General features: G+C 43.6%; 1 protein-coding gene across 10 annotated transcripts in view; it reads left to right on the top strand.

Moving 5' to 3' along the window:
• magi1b (membrane associated guanylate kinase, WW and PDZ domain containing 1b) overlaps window positions 1-20,473 on the top strand; it is a 123,748-nt gene that overhangs the window by 50,188 nt on the left and 53,087 nt on the right. For 9 of the 10 annotated variants that reach the window (XM_084036373.1, XM_084036372.1, XM_084036377.1 and 6 more), the window contains exon 2: window positions 5,802-5,918. In XM_084036373.1, coding sequence (XP_083892499.1) covers window positions 5,802-5,918 — 117 coding nt within the window. Of the gene's footprint in view, window positions 1-5,801; window positions 5,919-12,533; window positions 12,553-20,473 lie in introns of those variants that run through there. The other variant, XM_084036381.1, reaches the window with a different exon arrangement.

The following is a 20,473-nucleotide window of genomic DNA, read 5'->3' on the forward strand; positions in this document are numbered from 1 at the left end:
AAGTCCCCAATCACTGGTCAACAGTCATATTGCGTTCTGTCTAACTTTTTTACATGCAGATGATTAATATGACATATAGTTAAGCTCTGATCAGTGGCGATGGAAATGTTAACTGTAGCTAGATGCTGCTGCTGCTGGTTGAATCAATTAAATGGTGATTAGCCCCGATTATCTGATTAACTAGAGCCGTGGATGGACTGCTCACTTAAGAGTTGATTAGACATACTTTGGACAGCCAAAGTATGTCTCATAGCTAAATTTAATTTGCAGTAGGTCACATTTCAATGGCACCAATCCATTTGACTTTAAAGCCCACATCTTTACTATGTCCCACTTTGGAGAAACTAAATTTAGCAATAAACAGAAATACTTTATTCTAATCATAGCCTCTGCCTGCCAACATGTCCCTTGATGTAAAAAAAAAAAAAAAAAACAACAATTCAAGAGAGGAAGAAAAAAATGTTTGTTACCTTGTGCACCAGACTGTTTGTGTATTCTACATCGATACAACACGTGGTGCCCAGCCAAACACGGTGGTGCTGCCAAATCTGACTTGGCTAAGTCTAAAACAGGCTGGCACCCTGGCATATGACTGTGTGTTTTCTGCTTTATCACTTAAACTGGTGCTTTGTGTTAAACGGGTGACATTGCCCAGTGTGCTGCTTGAAGTTAGTTTCTCAGATGCCTCCGCTTAAAGACCTTTTCAAATAGACCTTTTTATTTGAGGACAGGCCATGCATTGTAATTACCAATGGTGCCTGTAATTAGAATCTAGTACACACAGCATTCCCCTGTGTTACCTGTTGGGTTCCTTCATCTTTTCCAAAATAACATTACATTACATGATATTTGCATACAAAGTAGTTAGATGTTACTCGTTATATTACTAAATTACTTGAATCTTCACTTGGTTTATCTTTATTAAATTGCATGAAAATAACACTAGCCTGCTACAGTAATCATTCAGACATCTACACGCTCAATATTCTGCTTGTTTATGAAGGACAGTCACCAGGGCTCGTCATTGCCTCTCTTCTAACTATCACACCAGTGATGTGAGATTATTTAATTATCACCACACCCGCTGAGCGATATTCATCTTCAATCAGCCATTGCTCATCGTGCTGCCGCACATACATGACCCAAAATAGAAAGTGCGCATGGAGATGCCAAACAGGCAAAATATTAAACTGAGGGCGGAGTGCATGCTGTTGCATGCTCTCTTTCACAGTCACATGGTCACATGAGGTGATATTTGAAGGTTCACATCATCATAATATCAGCTTACTTGGTGCAAACAAACAAATTGCTTTCTGGTAACGCAGCACCGCAGTGGTAACTTGGACAAATACCTGATATAATTACTGTTTTGTAAATTATAATTTCGTTACTGGGAAAAACTATAATATTGAGTAACAGGTTACTGCCGAGTGTTGGTTACCTACAACCCTAATGCAAAGGCTTTTTTTGCTACAACGCTAAATAACGTTTTTTTACAATTCATCTTGTGGAAATCTACACAATCCATCAAGTGTGGAGACATTTAACTTAAAAGCACAAATGTCAATCTCATGATTTACATTTATGGTCCCTCATAAAGAAGGGAAACTCAGATCAGGGAAACGTAAATGTTTGACCTGTTGAACATTTTAATTAGAATTGTAAATGCTGGACTTACATTTTGCTAAACAGCAGTTTGAGGGAAAAAGCAGCTCCTATTTCTCATGTGCGGTTTCCTGTGGCCCTACACATGCCGCATGTAAGACTTCCATTACTCGACTTCCTGCTGTGAAAGTAATGAAGTGCAACTACGTTTGGACTTTGGCCTGAGCCCAGGTCTTGAAATTGACGAGCTCAGCTACTTTCCTACAGTACACACAAGTAGTATTCATTTCAGGAACGGCAGTCGGGTCGTACCAAGACATCTATGTAGTCATTAGCGTAGCTGTGGGTTTCGAATATCAAGTCAGTAACCGGGGGAACTCCACTACCGTGTGTAATGACATCACTTGTGTGGAGCGTGAAAGGCCCGTACGATTCTGTGACTCCTGCCATTTCCAAATCCGCAGAAATTGGTCAAAAATGCCCTTTCCCACTACGAGCGGGAGGATCGTGTTTCAGTGAAATTTGGGTTTTTCCATGCTGTGAATACAGATGTCAGCTGCTAGCAGAGGGTCTGGCTGGTGCCATGTCTGGCTCTGCATGTCTGAACAAGGCCTTGGATGGCTGATCAGAGCCGAGGGGTGCAGCGCCGGACTCAATGGGAGATGCCTGGAAAGTAGCGGAGCTTTTCACATTTCGTCCGTGTCTAAAACTCTTTTGATGTGTTGTGTGGCTTATACTGATGTTCTCTGTCTGTGTGACACACTCTCTCCGTTCTCTCCCTTCCTTAAACCCCTCTCCCCCCACTTCCCTTCTGCTATGGGTTGCGTGTCTCCTTCTCAAACTCTTGCTTATTTCGGGGGGCTTATGGAAAATCTATAACAGGTGGGCTGTGTTTGAAGGATACGTCTTTTCTAATCATCTGTCTAGCGAGGGATATGGGCGGGCGGTTGCTTGGCCAAATGTTCTCCCAGCCCTTGCTGCCTGCTTTTTGTTGCCTAGAACTAGAAGTCAGATTGAATTCAGCGAATCAATGAATTAAAGGATGCACCACACACACGGTCAGGCACCTCGAGTTGGTCATCGGTTTAGATAAACTACAATATTTAATTTCAATATTTCCATTGGTGGAGAGCAACCAATACTGATAAACAGTGGCGATGTCTTTGGCTGTTTGATCCATCATTCTCGCTCATCCCTGAGTCAGGCTGTCTAAAGTAGAGATGGCAAGTTTATTGCGTGATGTTTTTATGTGGCAGCGGCTGTAATCCTTCAGCAGTGGTGCTGAGCCGCTGTAGGCAGGGGAAACACTGGAGCCATACAACTGATGCTATCTATCTGTGCACTGTAGCACTCCGTAAAGGCAGATGGTGATGACATTTTAATCGTTCAAAATCTAATATGACCCTCCTCTGTCCTATACACCCTACCAAAGCACCCTAGTAGCAGTTAATGGGCTTAAGGTGTTAACATACTCGCCATCGGTTTGAAGGAGCTGACTAGCTGCCTTAAAGGCTTAAGTTAAATGGAGGTGAGTGGCGATCTTCGTGACCTTCTCACCCCCCATAAGATGGGTGACAGATTGCTGGTAAAGTATCCAGAGGATATTGATCTCTAGCATAACACAGTCCACTGTATTTGTACAACAGTTGGAACAACCTAGACCTGTGGAGGCAGCCAGAAGCCTGAAATCCACACATTTCAGTTGCACTTAAGGAGAGCTGTTTTAAAGTATTCGTCTGTTATTTTAAGTAGTGGACAGGAAAAACAAAGGAAATATGGTGGGAAAGTATTCAACCTCAGACCAGAAACAACATATTATGTTGGGTCGGCTGCCCCGAAATGCGTTTTGAGTTGACTCCCCAGACCTCATGCATACTTCGCTCCCAGCTAACACCTCTGCACAGGCCAACGGAAAGCTAGTGGTCAGTTATTCTTGTGAGGGCATCGAGGACACTCTTCAAGTTAGTGTGCATTTAAAAGAGATTGGGACAAGACAGAAAATTAGTGCAGGTAAGAAGGAAGAGGGATTGGCCTTCATGCGAGACACCCAAAGACAGAATTGTTGAAATACACCAAAATCTGTCACACTTGCCCTCCTGTGTTGAAATCCATCATCCTTCTGATGGCCCAGCCGGACACTCCTACTGTTGAATAGAATAATTCACACCGGCTGCTGATCAGGAGACATCCTGGTATCCCATGTCAGCGCTTCATGACTGCAAAGTAGCCAAAAACAGCATCGCTTGAATCAACGCGTGCCTAAGTGATTACCTTTCCCTCATTTATCACCGCATCAGCTTCTTTAGGGCCTCTCCATTCACACAGGTCTGCCTTTCAACAGAATCGCTTTCATTATAAAAACAGATAAGCTGACACAAAGAGAGAGAGAGAGAGAGAAGGGCAGGATCTACAGAACCTGGTTCAAGCTCATGTAATGGCTCCTTGAGGTCCTTAGAACGGCAGTGATCCAGCAATCACACGGGATGCCTGACTTGGCTTTCACATCGTCCACTGTCCAAAATCAACTTTTCTGAATTATACTTTTTAACCAAAATAATGTAATAACTTTTGCACAAAGCACATAGTCAGTGAGTCTTTTTCACAAGGGTATGATTGGCTCTAGTTTCAGACTAAATCCAATATCTTGTCATTGTAAATCCATACACTGTTTGCCATTATACTACTTGCCCATAGGCAAGTTTGATTAAACAAAAACAACATAACCTGAAAAGCTGAATGGTGCTGTAAAGGCATCTTTTTGAAGAGATAGCGGTTGGAATTGCATACAGACACCAAACACATGGAAGGGATTGTACGACCATGGGCTGCCCAGTCAACTAATTGTTTTGGTCCAAGTCGATTAACATTTATTTCATTAGTTAATGTTTTTTTTAATGCTTTTTCATACTGAATGACTTATTTCTAAGAAACCTATGAGCATGTCAAATACACAATTTTTGTCCAGAAACGATTTATACTCTTTTTATTATTATTCAGTCTGGAAATGCTCATCTGAAAGAAACATTTCTGTGACCATAATTGCACGTTTGTATCCCCCCTTCTCTTGTAATTTATGTTGCTATGATTGACGGAGAACATCTTGGCTCACCATGAAATAAAAAGCAGTCGTATCATGACTGTGGGGTGTACATGTTGTGATTTAATCTTATTTTTTATTGTATGAACCTACAATCATTCTGCCAACCGGTGCAGAAAGCTCCTCAGTACTATGCTAACAATCTCAATCATCTTATTAAAGCCACACACGCTTACACGTGCAGACACACACACACACACACACACGCAGGTACACACACACGTACACATGCAGGCACACGCACGCACGCACACACTCACACACACACATAGCCAACAGTTTCCATGGAAACAGGATCCAGGGCCTTTTATGACTGGTTGTTTGCCCAAGACAACTAAAAATGGTCTCAGCAGCCATACAAAGATGGGAGATAAATCATTTGTATAATAAATAATGGGACATGTACTAATATAGAATGGGATAAGACATTTTGCTGTTGCCTGAAGCAGTATTGTTATTGAATTTGGACCACGTCATTGTCCTATTTATTCTTCTTTCATTCTCCTATTTGGTGACATCTCTCTTTTTTCCCCCGTGTTATGTTGTCTTACTATTTGTGCTGTTTGTACAGTACACACACAGCACTGCCTATCATGTGGTACCACTGTAACACTGACACACACACACACACACACACACACACACACAGGGACACACATTAAGAATCAAACACACTCACAAACGGTCACTTTCCAGCCGTGCTGCCCTTCAGTAGGCTAATGTGTGTCTGAGGCCCAGGTGGCGTGGTGGTGGGAGGGCTGATTCACACTGCTAGCCGTACTGCTAGCGGTCTTAGGTTTTGGCTAGCCTAGGCTGGCTGGAGAGGGAATGTCTGCAGCCAGCCACCCCTCTGAGTGACAATGGCAAGTGTACAATTCACGGCTATGTACTCAGCATCTAGCATCGCTATGGTTGCGGGATAAACTTGTGTACTTCTTTTTTGTAGGAGCCAAACTGTGCGGCAGTTTGACACTTCACTGTGAATTATCACAGCACCATTTAGACTCTTGTGATGTTCTCATGTCCGCCCGCCTTATTTCTTATGGGGTTGTTTTGATGCAGTTACCACACCGTGTTGTGTTTGTGTCTGCAATGACAGGAAGTAAGCTGAATAAGGACCTGAAGCATTACCTGAGCCAGCGCTTCCAGAAATCCTCGCCTGACCACGAACTGCAGCAGACCATCCGGGACAACCTCTACCGCCACGCCGTGCCTTGTGAGTCCACGACCATTTTACACTTAAGCCTAGTCCTTCACTTTTCTGGTATTTTTCTCAGTTCCTGATGTTTTGTTGGCTTAACAAACGTTCTGTTTGGGAGAACAAAAACAACACAGAACATCGTTGTGCTCCAAAGATTGTCATTTATTGCAAATAAAAAACAAGCGCCTAGGTGAGGCCACCGTCTCAGCTGTTGTTCACGTTTAAATCCATGCAATGATTTGATCATAGCTGCACACACAGACACGTAGGATGGTTATCTAACTAAACCTGGTTATTTCCATCTAATCCGAGCATAGTTCCACTTACCTTTTGACTAATATTGGCCGTGCATTTAGCCAGGCTGATTACTTCATACCCTTCATGAAATAAACCTTGCGTTGATCGGTTTTTAATCACACATCATCCCTCTTCATCCCAAAATGGACTTCTCCACCTGCCCCCAAGCTAAGGAAGCACTGAGTTCATACAAAGTCATCCATCCATCCATCCATTCAGCATGGTGTTTGCTTTACTTATATTGCCTGATAAGTTAGAGGAAAAGTCTGGTAACTCCACAGTGACGAGGCTAATAGTATCTCATGTCCACTGGATCAATAGCATCGGTAATTACAGGCACTGTGGCTTCATCCAAGTCCCTCTCCCTCTGTCACTAAACCCTATCTCCTCTTCCAGAGCTGGTTGTGTAATCCAGGAATAGAGCCCCTTGCTTCTTTTTTCTCCTTACTGCCGATACAGCAACGATCTAAAGGCACATTTGTTTCATTGATGGTTCATATTTCTCTTGTAGCTACCTCCTATGAAATCGATCCCTGGAAGATGCCGTTGTTGCTAAGAATGTGGCATTAACATCATAATACTGGAGGAATAAATGCCACCACTGATGAACAATGCTGCATGATGCCAATCTTGTGTTATCCCTAATTTGCATATAACACCAACATCTAATGCTTGGACCAATCGGAGCCAGGCTCATCATTGCCATGAAGTCGGAGTCAGAAATCCCTGCTGCCTTTGCACACAGCATGCTTCACTTCCGAACACGGAGAGAGACGGGAGGAGACAAAACTAGTAGATAAGAGGTGTGACTGAAGAAATGACTGCTCTATGCCGTTTCTCTCTTTCTTTCTTTCCAGCGTTTTAATATCCTCTGAATACAAGTATTTGCAGCTGTGGTGCAGCAGTCTTTTACTAAACATATCACATCATACTTACAGTAAGCAGGTCATTGGAGTACAAATAACACAACTTGAAGCAGCTTTCTTGTTGGTAATTACTTTTCACATTCTCCTTCACCATATATTTTCCAAAACCTTAGCAAATTTGATTTTTTTGGTTTTGCAATTAATTTCTGGAAATGGAGCACCTCACATTTCCCCCGGCCCAATGTTTTCCCCCTTAGTGCTTCTCATCCGTTGGCTTTTCAATTAGATTATTCGTGGCTCTCTCACGCAAATTACTATCTGTATTCAGGAGGCTTGTTTAAAGGGCTTTATCTGCATTACCTCCACTGCCATATGTCAGCCAGACACTGGTGGAGGGTGGGGGTCTGACTATAATGGCCATTTTAATCACTGAGTGGTCTATGGCACACTTGTAAAAATCCCGGTGTTGTTAGCAGTAAACAAAGCTTGAAGGTGTTCCCAACGGCCGAGTGTTTTATTGGACTGTTAAGTTTTTGTTGTCATGCACGTAGAGGAATGTGGCACCCTCTCTGGAATATAACATTTTCAAATAATTTGCTTCTGCGTTGTGTTATGGAAGGACATGTCACAGTAGGCCCAGCCTATGAATTAGGACTCCCTCCTTCACATTCACAGAATAAAGCAAGACCAACACAGCAGCAAATAATTGGTTTATTTCTGCAGCGTTCATGTAAGTGAGGTGGATTTGCTGTTTTGGCCTGGGTTTGTGCGAGGTCAGCGTGTGTCCATGCTGACGTATGTCCAAAGGGTCTTCGAGGCACAGTCCACCTGCATGTGTAGCTGTAGGTGTGATTAATGCACAGCAAGCAGGTGGAGAAACAGATGGAGAAATGTGTGGAAGTTGCCTCTAAATCAGGCAAAAAGGGCACTCTGCTCAACCAACCTTTCTGCACAATATGTAAACCCTTCTGGTACGCAATGTTCTGAACAAAATGATTCTGTTGAAATTCCCAATCAGTCGATTTTCCATCTATAAATTTGAGTCAAACTCAATCGGTGAGTTTGACTAAATATTAAATAAACAATTTGCAAAACTGGTCGTAACTACAGACACTGGTTGTTTTTCAGTAATGTTGCAGCAACAGGCCAATCAGCTGTCCTACCTTGCTGTCTTGGTTGGCAAGTGAAAAATAGAGCCAGTATTTATTTATCATCAATTATCCAGGGAGACCGTATAATTTATGGTCATTATATTGAATATTATTTGTCCTTTTTTAAGACTAAGCATATTTGGATGATTATTGGGAAAATATGGTGAATTGCAATTATTGTGGCCAGGATAATTGTGACGTGACATGTTGATATTGTCCTATACCTAGTACCTACCTAGTAGTAGTCTTTAGCAGTTGCAACATGTATTCACAGACAAATAAACTGTACAAATATTTCACTGCTACGTTCACAGCGTTATTGTTACTGATAACTTCATACTGCTCATATGCCTGCAGCTGGAGGTAAATCATGGATTTAGAGCTTGGGGTCCTGTTGGATACTTCCCCTGCATGCAGGGATTTAATGTTTAATGTTTTATAAATTAGCATCCCTTATATATCATATATCTACCTGTTGTTTCTTTTCACCCAAACAGCAGGAGCTTCACTCATACCTGTTCATACAACCCTCATTCCTTTACATTGGTGGCATAAAGAACCAATAGGAGAGGGGAAGCCATAAGGGTGTGATCCCTCACTGACTTCCCACCTTTGTGACAATTGTGTTGGTGTGACTGCCATGCTTTATGCACCACAGCGATGGGGTGTGAGGTTTTTATCCAGCAAACCCAACAGTGAAACTAGTGAATGACCGACCTAATGAAATAAGTAGCTAATAAAAACTCTAAAAATATGGTTGCAGAAATAACTAATTTGGAGAATCAGTAAGTGTCGGTCAGTGAAGTTCACTCGACCCATCCGCCTCCGGGTAGTGAAGTTTCGTGTAAACATAAAATTGTCTCTCCATTCGCATCTCCAAAAAGTCTGTTGCTCCCAAAACCCTGTTAAAATTTGAAGCCCAGCACTCTCACCCTCCCCCATCTGCTGAGGCGTCCGTCGGCTTCCCTTGTGGTCAGCCCATCCTCGCGTTCAGCATTCCCAATCTCCCATTATCCCCAGCCCTCCAACCCCCTCTATCCTGCTCTCATTCCTGACCCCCCCACCCCCAACTCATGACACCGCTGCCTCTCGTCCTCGCTGCCACTGCTGCTCCCTCTCTCCCTCCGTATCGCTCTTCCTCGCCGGTTTCTCCTGCCAGATAATCGGAGCAGTGGCAAGAAGACGAGGAGACGTGTGCCTGATTTTAGAGCTCAGCATTCTGTGTCCGCGAGTCTCGGGAAGGAATCTCTGGTTTCTCCTGCATCTAGGCAAGTAGCAGTGTTGTCTGCTGTGATTGTTGTGATGCTGACGGTGTGGTGTTGAGCGAGGGTCTGCAGAGGGGTCGCGTTGGCATGCGTGATGCATTCGCGGGGCTAGCAGTGCAGACGATTTGACAACCCGTATTTAGGCTAAGAGGACGGCTCGGAGGGAGGTGGGGGCTGGAGCCACGGGGATGGAGATGGGGGTGGGGTGGAGTTTGGGTGTGGGAGGAGGTGGGGGGCGCGGGGGCAAGAAGGGGGGATGGGTGGAGAGGAGAGAGAGATAGAGAGGGATGCAAAAACACTCTCACACTCAAATCACCGCTGGCTCAAGCTAGCCAGCCGAGCTAACGTAAACATATGTGCACATGTATGACACGGCCGTGTTTCTGCCTGTGTGTAGCTCTACAGTTTATACTGAAGCAGAAACGCTGCTTCATCCACGGATGCATTGTGCCACCTGGACAAAAGAAATACTCTCACTCTCTGAGCCATTCCTAATCAGCAGAAGGTTGTGAATCAAGATGGGTGGAACGGAAGCTGAAAGGAGATTTAGAAGTGAACTTCAGTCTCAGGCTTTGTTGACTTTTATGAGGCAGGAAGAGGATGTGTTAGACAAATACTCTGTGTGTGTTTGACCTGCATGATGTTGATTTTGTCTAGGCTAGGTGAGCACATATGCACGTCTTTCAATGACATATCTTTCCTGTTATACCAGTCCTCAGATGAATTACACTATTACAGACAGACAGGTTTGCTTACGCGATGGCAACGGTCGGATACAACTTTACTATTAAAACATCTCTACTTGGGATGAGTTGACACATATACGGACTGACCTGAGTGGACACTTTCAGTAAGGCAACTTTATTGCTAACTCATGTTAGGCTACTGATACAAACTGGTATCATGGGCAGCATACCTTATTACCTGGGTGTTAAAAAAAAAGTTTAGCAGAGTTTGACTTAACTATCTGTTTAATATGAAGCTAGAGCAAGGAGTTTAGTGAATAAGTGTATTTCCCAAAATCCTGTTTGTATACATGGCCACACCACTATCAGGTTGATATTTGGACCAGGGGGTCCCAGCATGCTGTGGGTTGATCAGAGGGAGGCTGTGACAGAAACAATAGCATCTGAATAGATGCTGGTGGGGAAGTTTCTTTGTAAAGCTAAGAGCATTAGGAGAAGTCAAAGGAATGCTGTCGAACAGAGAGTGAATGATGGGTGGAGTCCCCCAAATTCATTCCTATTGTATGCACACACTCGATCACTGAAACTGTTGCAGACGTTAGGCAGGATGGTAGTTAAAGTGAATTGTGCCATTGGCTCAGTACAGGCAGTACTGGTTTGACACATGGGAAGTGTTTATTTTCCATTTAAAGAAATGGCAGCTCACACTGGCCTGTTGTAGGAGTTTGCACATATGGTTCCCTTTTAATCTGACAATGGCACAATTAATTGCATGTGATCTGAAATTTTGACAATCGATAAAATACAAGTAATTATTAACCAGGTCCTGGTTCATAACTCAAGGTATGAAGCACTAACGCTGCATCTTCTAAAGTGATCATAAAATTGAATCAACACCTCTCTAAAACTATTTCAAGTCAGGCCGAACATTTAATTGCATTAATTGCGGGTAGGTTGTTGACTTGATTTGTTTTTGCTAGATGTACTCTACCTGAGCAAATGTGTGTTTGAGCACTTGCAAATCTTTTTAACGGCCTATAAACCCACGGACATTGCAGGTATTGAGATCTCATCATTTAATGGATGTCACTGCTAAAAGTGTGAAGAGCTGTTTCCACAATAAAGTATATTGTTAACTACTGCCAATGTCAAATCTGGAAAAAATAGGAAAGAGGCAGCAACATTCAGTCCAAAGACCTCACACTTCATTTTGGGGTTTTCTGAGATGTTTCTGGAGTTGTCTCGCCACTGCCCGCAATGTGTTTCTTTTTTCCAGCTGCAAGTTATTTCATGTGCATGTTCCTTTGTTGAACAAAAGAATCCACCAACACCACAGAATCAAGTAACTTATGGTATGCATAGCATCTTTGGGTCTTCTTAGCTTTCCTGCAAATGTGTGCTTCGAATTAGTATAAAGTATTTAAGGGTTTTCTCATAGAGAATGGCAAATCACACGACCTTTGACTCTCTGCTGTTCCCACCCCTCCTCCGACCATAAAGCATCACAAAAGAACCCTCCACATGCAGAGTTGCCTTCTTTTCTTTCACTTGTGCACGCACAGATGTTAAACCGTTGACGCAGCATAATAAGCTCTTTTGGTGGTTAGACCATGTTGATTTCTCTAATACCTCCTTGGTTCTTCAACACATTAGTTGACTCACTCCTACTGACGACGTGGTGGCTTTGCGTTACTATCCAGAGCATAGCGTTTATCTCCCAGGGTTGGAGGATTTGTGCACTATGTAAATGTACACAACTGGAGCCTTATTTAAGATGTAGTTATCTCTCGTCAGTGTGTTCCACGCCTTCAGGACCGTAACTCCTGTCCTCTTTCTCATGTTGGTCAACGGTGAATTGTCTGGAAATGTGTTAAACGGCCAAAGCATGTGTGTGATTTTGTGTGTAAGGACATCAGTGTCTGGGGAAGGGCTAAAAGAAACAGAGGTGTGGGGAGAGAAAATAATAAACTGATGGGATCAGAGAGAGAGAGAGCGAGAGAGAGGGAGAGAGAGAGGTGGGCGGGTGCTGAGACAGCGGGGCTCAGTCAGTGAGTGAGAGAGAGAGAGAGACACACACAGAAGCCTAACATTGGTGTGTGCGGGTATGAGACGGAGCGCATTATAAGCCTATGTGTGGATGCCGCTTAGCTTAGCTCCCATTAGCTTAGCATCACAAAGCCAGGGCTGGACAGAGGACAGACGCACGGGAGAAGGAAGGGGAGGGTGGAAAGGAGAAGGAGCTGCAATTCTGCACTGGCATTTCTTCCACTCATCCACACCTGATTGGATTTTTTTTCTCCCTCTGTCTGCTGTCGACGCGGCGTTTGTTCTGTGGACTGTTAAGGGGGAAGGAGAAGAAGCCCCTCGCAGGCTCCTTAACTGAGGTATTTTGTTTGGCGTTTTGGTTTTGAGAAGGGTGCTGTGATTTAATGGTTGGGGGTTGGGATGGGGAGAGATGGAGAGGCAGGCGGTGAGGATGGCTGTGCATCAGGCGGAAGGCATCAGGAGCAGAGCGAAGGAGACGGAGGCACATCGCTGGCAGTAATGGAGGCTGATGTGTTGTGGTCAAACGGAAGCTGTGTGTGTCTGTCTGCGTCTGTCTGTCTCAGGTATGCGTGTGTGTGTGTGTGTGTGTGTGTTTGTCTGTCCTCTGGTTTGATGCCTGCGTGTGCAAAGTGCCACTTCCCGTGTGCATAGGTACAGTATGTGTGTTTGTGGTGGAAGCACTCCAGCTCTGCCATGTCTTGTATGTATTCAGGTTATGTGATGTGTTGACATGCTTGATCATGCTGGAAGCCATTACCTCCACCAGCAAACTGCTGCCTGTCTGTTTGTCTGTCTGGAGCGTCCAGGATGCTAAGATTAGCTTCTGCCTCTCCTTCGTCCTCCCTCTCCTTCCCCCCTCGATCCATCTCGTGTCTGGTTGACCCCCCTCTTCATGTCCATCCCTCCGCCCCCCCTCCCTCCAGCCCCTCTAAATGTATCCTTTTAAAAGCCTGTCTTTTCCATTTCCATGTTGCTGTAGGTAGTAGCTTGCCCATGGTGCTTTTTTTCTGGGTGGAATAAAAAGACAAAGGCTGGCTGTGTGTGTGTGCGGGGGGCATTTTCAGACAGGTTTCTGGCTGACTTAGCTTCACACTGCACTGCTGGCCCTTCAGGTTTTTTTGTTTCTTATTCTAATCTCTCCCTCTTCCCTTCCCCCGGTCCTCAGACGTCCGTATGGGAATCAGTTAGAGCTGAAAGCATTGCTTATGAAGGGGGAAAAATATCACAGAAAGGCCTGTTTTGATCCCATTGTGATGGCGTGGTGTGTGTGTGTGTGTGTATGTGTGTGTGTATGTGTGAAACATCTCTTCATCACGAGCCTCTTTCAGTCAGCCAGAGGAGTGAAAACACCCTCCCCCGACATAAAACACTCCATCCCAAATGAAAGGCATCCGGTACAATCACTGAAAAAACATCTCTAAAATGACTCCTTTCAGTGTCTAATTCCTAGCCACCACCACATGGGGAGGTTTTGGGGGGTTTGAATAATAATCAGGTGGGTTGCTCGGGGTGTCTGTTAGGCTGGACGATGGACTGTAATCCGTCCTCCTCCCCGCAAAACTAAAATGCAAAAAAAAAAAAAAAAAAAAACATTGCTAGAACGTAGCTAGATATTTGAGGACTGGAAAATGCTGGTATCTGCGGCCTGTGCTTTTGGTTGGATTAACCCTTCACTGGGACAGATGGCTCCATCCCCCTGCCGAGCTGACAAACCCCAGTCAGCTTGCCACCTCTCCTGCATTTGTGTGTGCATTCATGCGCTTCCACCCCCCAAAAAAGAATCACTGGCAGACAAGCCGTGGCAAAGATGGTGGATGGATCTGTTTTGGTTTGGGAATATGAAGGCAGTCTGCTAGCCTTGTGATTCTGTGTGTGTGTGTGTGTGTGTGTGTGTGTGTGTGTGTGTGTGTGTGTGTGTGTGTGTGTGTGTGTGTGTGTGTGTGTGTGTGTGTGTGTGTGTGTGTGTGTGTGTGTGTGTGTGTGTGTGTGTGTGTGTGTGTGTGCGCGCATACAGTTATGTGTGTTTTGAAAATCCTCCACGAAGACGTGCCTCAGTATCTTCTTGGATAATGTGGACTAGCTGGCTAGCTTGACATCAGAGCATGTTTATTGTGGAGATTTAGAGAAATGCTTCTGTAATAGCTTCTGCACAACAGTTGGAGTCTGTGAATGGTGCCAGCTTTTCAAGGCAGGGCCTTAAGCGTGTCATCATCCACCAGCTACATACAGTACTCTTTATACAGCCACTTATTTCATCAAGGCAGATAAACCCAGCATAACCAGCCAAATACAGTCCGTTTGTCTGCAGGAGCACAACAGAAAAATGAGATGTGATTGTATGGTATACACCTCCATTTATGTCCTCCGGTTTACCATGACTGCAACCATAAATACTGCGGAGTAAAAGTGTTTGTGTGTGATTTACTGAGGAACTGTAGAACGTTGTGTGTTTGAGCAGTTATACGGTGTGCTTTCTGTGCAGGATAGTGCAGTGGACGGCATCCATGCAATGAGTTTTGACCTGGAATTTTTGAAGACATACAGTGGCTTTATTCAATACAGTACTGTGCCTGCCTTTAGTGTAACACAGTCATCACATTTCATTTCAAAGAAGCATGATTCAGTGCACGGGGCAATTTCATTTTCACTTAATACTGGCAGAATTAAGGGGAAAGCATTTACTAGCTATATGTCGAGGCACCCATCTTTATTAGAGAGGGAGCCAGAGCTGTTAACGTGCATATCACATTGGCCCCCTGCTTCACCCCTTCACTCACCCTTCTCACACAAGACGTGCACGGACTACAGACGGTAGAGAAATGAGGGACGCACACGTCGTGCCTCCGAGTTATACTGAAGCAGAGTAAGCCCGACTGACTGCGTGTGTTCCTGACTTCTTTTAGTGATTATTGATATCACTGATATTGGTTGGTTTTATTCCACAATACAAAGGTGTTCATTTTGAATTTGATCGTTCAGTTTAAGCGGGGGAATAAAATTGCCTTTACAGAGTGTGTAGTGAGACAGAAGTGACCTTACCTGCCCTCTGTAACCTGCCTCTCATCTCCGTTTGAAGGCAGCAGCTCGAGGCTACACTACATTGGCTCACACGAGCATAACGCACCTGAAAATCCAACCCAGCTGTCAGCAGTTTGTAATTTGTAATTTAGGTTTCAGACAATAAAGAAGAATGCATAGCATGCATTGATTTTGAGTCCATCATAAGTCCACCATGAAGATGCTATAAGAGTTAAACGCTCTGTAGAGTACTCTTTTTAATGTACATCATAAGTATCAATATGGCACTTAAGGGTTTATATGGGTGATCAGTGCTTGTTAGAACATATTTATTAATATTCTGAGTAGCTAACAGTGTATTCAGTGTTTATAGAGTACTGCATAAACCCGGAAATGACCCTGTGAAGTCGATGGATTTTCTGAATGGGTTTTTGGTTTAATGGCTGAAATAAGGTCCGTACAAGCATAAGGGGGCGCTCACCCCAGGTCTAGTTGATCCGATTTCCCCCCACCCGCCCAGTCCATCACAGGCCTCGGCCATGGTTACCACTTGTACAAGTGTCACAACGATGGGGAACAACACATGAACATGACTGAAACTTGAAGTAAAGTAAACACTCGACCTCTTCATCAGAGCATGTGAGGGCCGCTCACACCACCAGTTTAAAGCATGCCCAAGCCCGAGTCAGAATCTATCTGTGGCACAGTCATTTTCAGTAACAGTATTTAGTAACAGATGAGGATAATATGGTACAAGAAAAAGAATGTGGTGACATTTCCGTCAGGAAAGATTCATTTTGAATCTAGAAAGACACGTGTCTCTAAAACACAGTGTGCTGCATGGACAGGCTGGGAGGAAAGCAAAATGAATTTTGCACTGATCGATAATGAGCAGCGGCATATCGGTTATACGTCATGTCCACCCTGCGGACCCATGCTTGTTCTCGTGCCAAAGCACACCTCTTCCAACCGTGCCAGGGCTGAGGAAGTGTACCGTGCTCAAGGGCGGAACAGAGCACTCACACTTGTGCATTGTACTGGTCAAACATGCTTGGGCACGGTACAGAGTGCCCAGGATGAGTGCGTCCTAATAGAACGTTTTGTTCCACAAAACAAAATACGTTAGTAAATTTCCCACTCATGAATTGTGACGTGTTTACGCATCTTAAAAAGGCAGTTGCTAACAAGTGGCTAAATGAGACAACAATAGTCATTAGTCTGATAATGAGCAGTGGCATATCGGTTATACGTCATGTCCACCCTGCGTACCCATGCTTGTTCTCGTGCCAAAGCACACCTCTTCCAACTGTGCCAGGGCTGACGAAACACTTGTGCACTGTACTGGTCAAACTGGTACTGAGTGCCCAGTATGAGTGCGTCTTAATAGAACGTTTTGTTCTACAAAACAAAATATCTTAGTAAATTTCCCACTTATGAATTGTGACTTGTTTACGCATCTTAAAAAGGCAGTTGCTAACAAGTGGCTAAATGAGACAACAATAGTCATTAGTCCGAACACTAGTCCGCCTTTAGCTTAATGCTGGTGAGGTGAAGTGATGCAACCATGATGTAGTTAGTTTATAACATTAGCTACTTTACTTCTGATGGATACATTTATGCTTCAAAATCATAAAATGCTGATCTTTTATATTTAGTATCCTAATGTTTGTTTTATTGTATTTTATGGGTATGATTTCTAGTGCTGGGCGGTATACCGGTTCATACCGGTGTGTTTTTTTTTTTATGATATTCATTTTTCATATACCCCAATACCGGTGAGTGTGTAGCGTATGAAAGTTGGGTTCGCAGAGCAGCAGAACGTCGCGCCACCGGACATTGTTTGAGAGGGAGCTGTTTAGCAGCTGCACCAAACAAGCAGCATGTGAGAGCACAGCCTGTGTTGAGCGTACGATGCGGTGAAAAAATGGATAAACACGGCAAAACTTTAAAAAAATAAAAAATACCGTCAAATACCCTGAAACCGATATAATTTTGAAAAATACCGTGATATACATTTTTGGTCATACCACCCAGCACTAATGATTTTTTTTAAATTCTTTGTTCTACCTCTGGTTTTGAGAGGTACTTGAGAAATAAATTGTTTTTATTATAGTGCTGAACTAAAGGCATAAGTATCATAAACTTGTGTGCCACAAAGTTCATTTTCGGCAGTAATCTTTGGACAAATCCCATTTGCCTTTTTGTTGAGAACCAGGGTGATGCTGACTTCCTGCATTGGCCTACAAACATACCTCATCCCTGCAGCAAAACATTTGACTTCGGTTTCACTGTAAGTAAAATAATAGAAAATCTTCATTACCCTTCACATCTGGGCTTTGGTATCGGCGGTCATTTGAAATGGTGTGGCAGGCAAATAGAATGAGGCAGCAGTTATTTGGTGTACTTCTTGATTACATGACATCATCAACATCAGGGCGGCAAGATGGAGTCTGGGCTTTTTGGCAGGACTCAGCCGGCGGCTTGAGAAAGACCCACAGTTGTCCTCCAGTCAAACCCAAAAGCAGGAACAGTTTTGCCCGGCCACACAAGCAGTCGTCACATCTGCCAAACCTACTGGAGATGGAGAAAACACAAATGAGCAGATCAGAGGATGGGCGGAGGAGTCTGTGGTATTAACTTCCTTAATAGTCTTTGTATGAAAGACAGAGGAGATGAATAGTGGCTTAAAGATTAAAAGAGAGAGTTGTTGCTCATGTTACAGATTTGAAGGGCTGGAACAACCGAGAATAAAAGAAGGAAGAAAAAAACACGTGGAGAGAGCGAAATGAGTGAAGTGGAGGGATGAAAGCAGCAGGAAGAAGCGATGGAGGAGAGGGCAGCAGAGGCAGCGAGCACCACAAGTTGCCTGTGCTATCCACTGAGTCGTGCTCATGAAAATTTTAATCAAGCTTTTGCAGATAACAGCTTCTTCTCTAACCTAGCACATACATTTATCTCTGTTTGTCAATGATTCATGCATCTTGTGGGGAAAACAACAACAACAAAAAAATCCCCAACAACGAGTTTGAGTGCTGCCATTGTTTCCACGTCAGTCGCAAACTGCTTAAAATGCACTCTTGCGAATAACCCCTGTCCTCATTGACCTATGTATCTCCGCACACAGGCCAAATAAGAATAGCTGGGTCTATTAATAGAACAATTATGATAATGAATCATTGCTAAACACATTTACGATGGCCTACTTTTCACTCATGGCACTGATCAGTTCTCCATGGTGAATATGTTGAAACAAAACATCCCCACCCTTTTTTTTAAAATGAAAGTGATATTTTCAAAACTGCATTTGGAATGACCCAAGAAATGAACCCAAGACAATTTGTATCTAGGTCACACTGAACCCTACTCTAAAAGCCTTCCTCAAGTGGAAAGGTGGGTCGTGACGAAAAAGACTGTCTGGATTATTTGATGTTGGAGATGATGTAAAGTTTCCATCCCAGAGTGTTTAAAATGACCAGAATCTAAATGCAAACTTCATAATTATCTTAGTTGTTTGACTTTGTTTTTTTTTTGTTTTTTTAACGAAGAGGAATCTGCTTTCAGGCACGTCCTAAATGTCACAATGTTTGAGCAGTTATGTTTTCTTAAGAGCCTGACAAGTGACACATTCAAGGTTCAGGTTAATGGTTCATGATGAGGAACTGTTTGTAACCCGTCTTAAACATTACGTACTGCACGTGTGCTTCAGAAACATGCTAATTTCATGCACAGAAATAGCTGCAGTGTGCACAATGTTGCAACAAATATAAAGATACAGTCATCCAGGGTACGTGTGCTTGAACCCAATTGGTCTTGCTCTTCTAACGGATGATGCCGTTATGTCATCATCAGCAGTGACACACTGGCATGTGTGAGCCGGTCAGTGTGGTTGGTGCAGAGTATTAACGTTGACCATTTTCTGGATGAATCCAAGTTGAGTATAAATGGACTCCGTAATCATTTTGCCTTCTAGTTTCCTTTACATCGGCTCCTCAGAATGGTTATTAATGACTATCCATGGTCTCAGACATTGTGTTATTTCCTTTCCTTTAACTGAAACCCACCCTCGAGGCCTCGGCCAAGCTGTGTAGGACACGCATCTGTCTGTTTGCCTTCATCTTTGCTCGTGGATATTGACAAAATGTGGTTTTGGGGCGGAGAAATCTTTCAGTGATACTTGCCTCAAAGTCTTCGGCGCCCCGGGGGTTACAACAAGGTCCGCCTCCGAGTTTGTCCAGCAAATAGAAAGTCGGCGCATCTTTTTGTGTTTTTACCACGTAGTGCTGCGGTTCAGTCACTGTATGTTATGTCACAGAGGGTTTATTTTATCACCACAAGAATTCACCAAGGAAGATCATTATTTCTGGTGATTTGCTCAAAGAAGACCAGGATATAAGAATGGATATTTTGCCCTTGGAACTCGTCTGAACAGTGACATTCAAGTTTATTTGGACACATTCACCTGGATTTCTATTTTATTAGGTAGAACCAGCTCATAGTCATGTTGAGCCTTTTTTCTCTTAAGCTTTGTGGTTGTTTTGGAGGCCGTAGACGTAGAAGGAAACCTGGTACTAATATGAAGAAAGTATTTCAGTCTGGTATGCTTGAGTCTTTCAAGCATAAAAGAGCAGTGCGTTTTCGGAAAGATGAAGACAAACTTGACAAACCACACGACCAGACTGGATCCAACGAAGATGTCAAGCAGGATAAGTCCCTGCCTCCCAGCTTTAAACCTGAAGTCATCCAAGGAGTCAAGCCCAGCATTGTCCTTGTGGAGGGAATTAAATGTAGGTCAGAGCCAAAATGCAAGGCCAGGCCGTGGGGGATATAAAGGCCCAGGGTGCTCTGTTGCTCTGGGGGAACACAAGGAAATAAAACAGATTTTTCACACATGGTTATTTTTAGATGATAGGCTGTGGCTGTGTGCATGCCTGTACAACCTCCTTTCATGCTTTTTCACTTTTTGATGCGATGTGTGTTTCAAAAAGAAAAAAAGATGGCCGGTTTTATACCTTGCGTGTTCACCTGTCCATTAAACTGCTAGCATTTCTGTCCTGTTCTGAAAAATCTAGCGCAGTTGAAGTGATTGTTCCTCTGTCTTTCATCGTATTGTGGAAGATTTTTCATTGATGCATTATTGAATAATGTAGTGAGTTTGGTCTTTCATAAAACGTCATTGTACTCTCAAATCGAATCACCCTCTGCCCTCCTAGTCTGTGTATCATGCCACTAGAAGGGCAGATG

The sequence above is a fragment of the Eutrigla gurnardus genome (genome assembly GCF_963514095.1).
Source record: "Eutrigla gurnardus genome assembly, chromosome: 2".
NCBI classification, from domain to species: domain Eukaryota; kingdom Metazoa; phylum Chordata; class Actinopteri; order Perciformes; family Triglidae; genus Eutrigla; species Eutrigla gurnardus.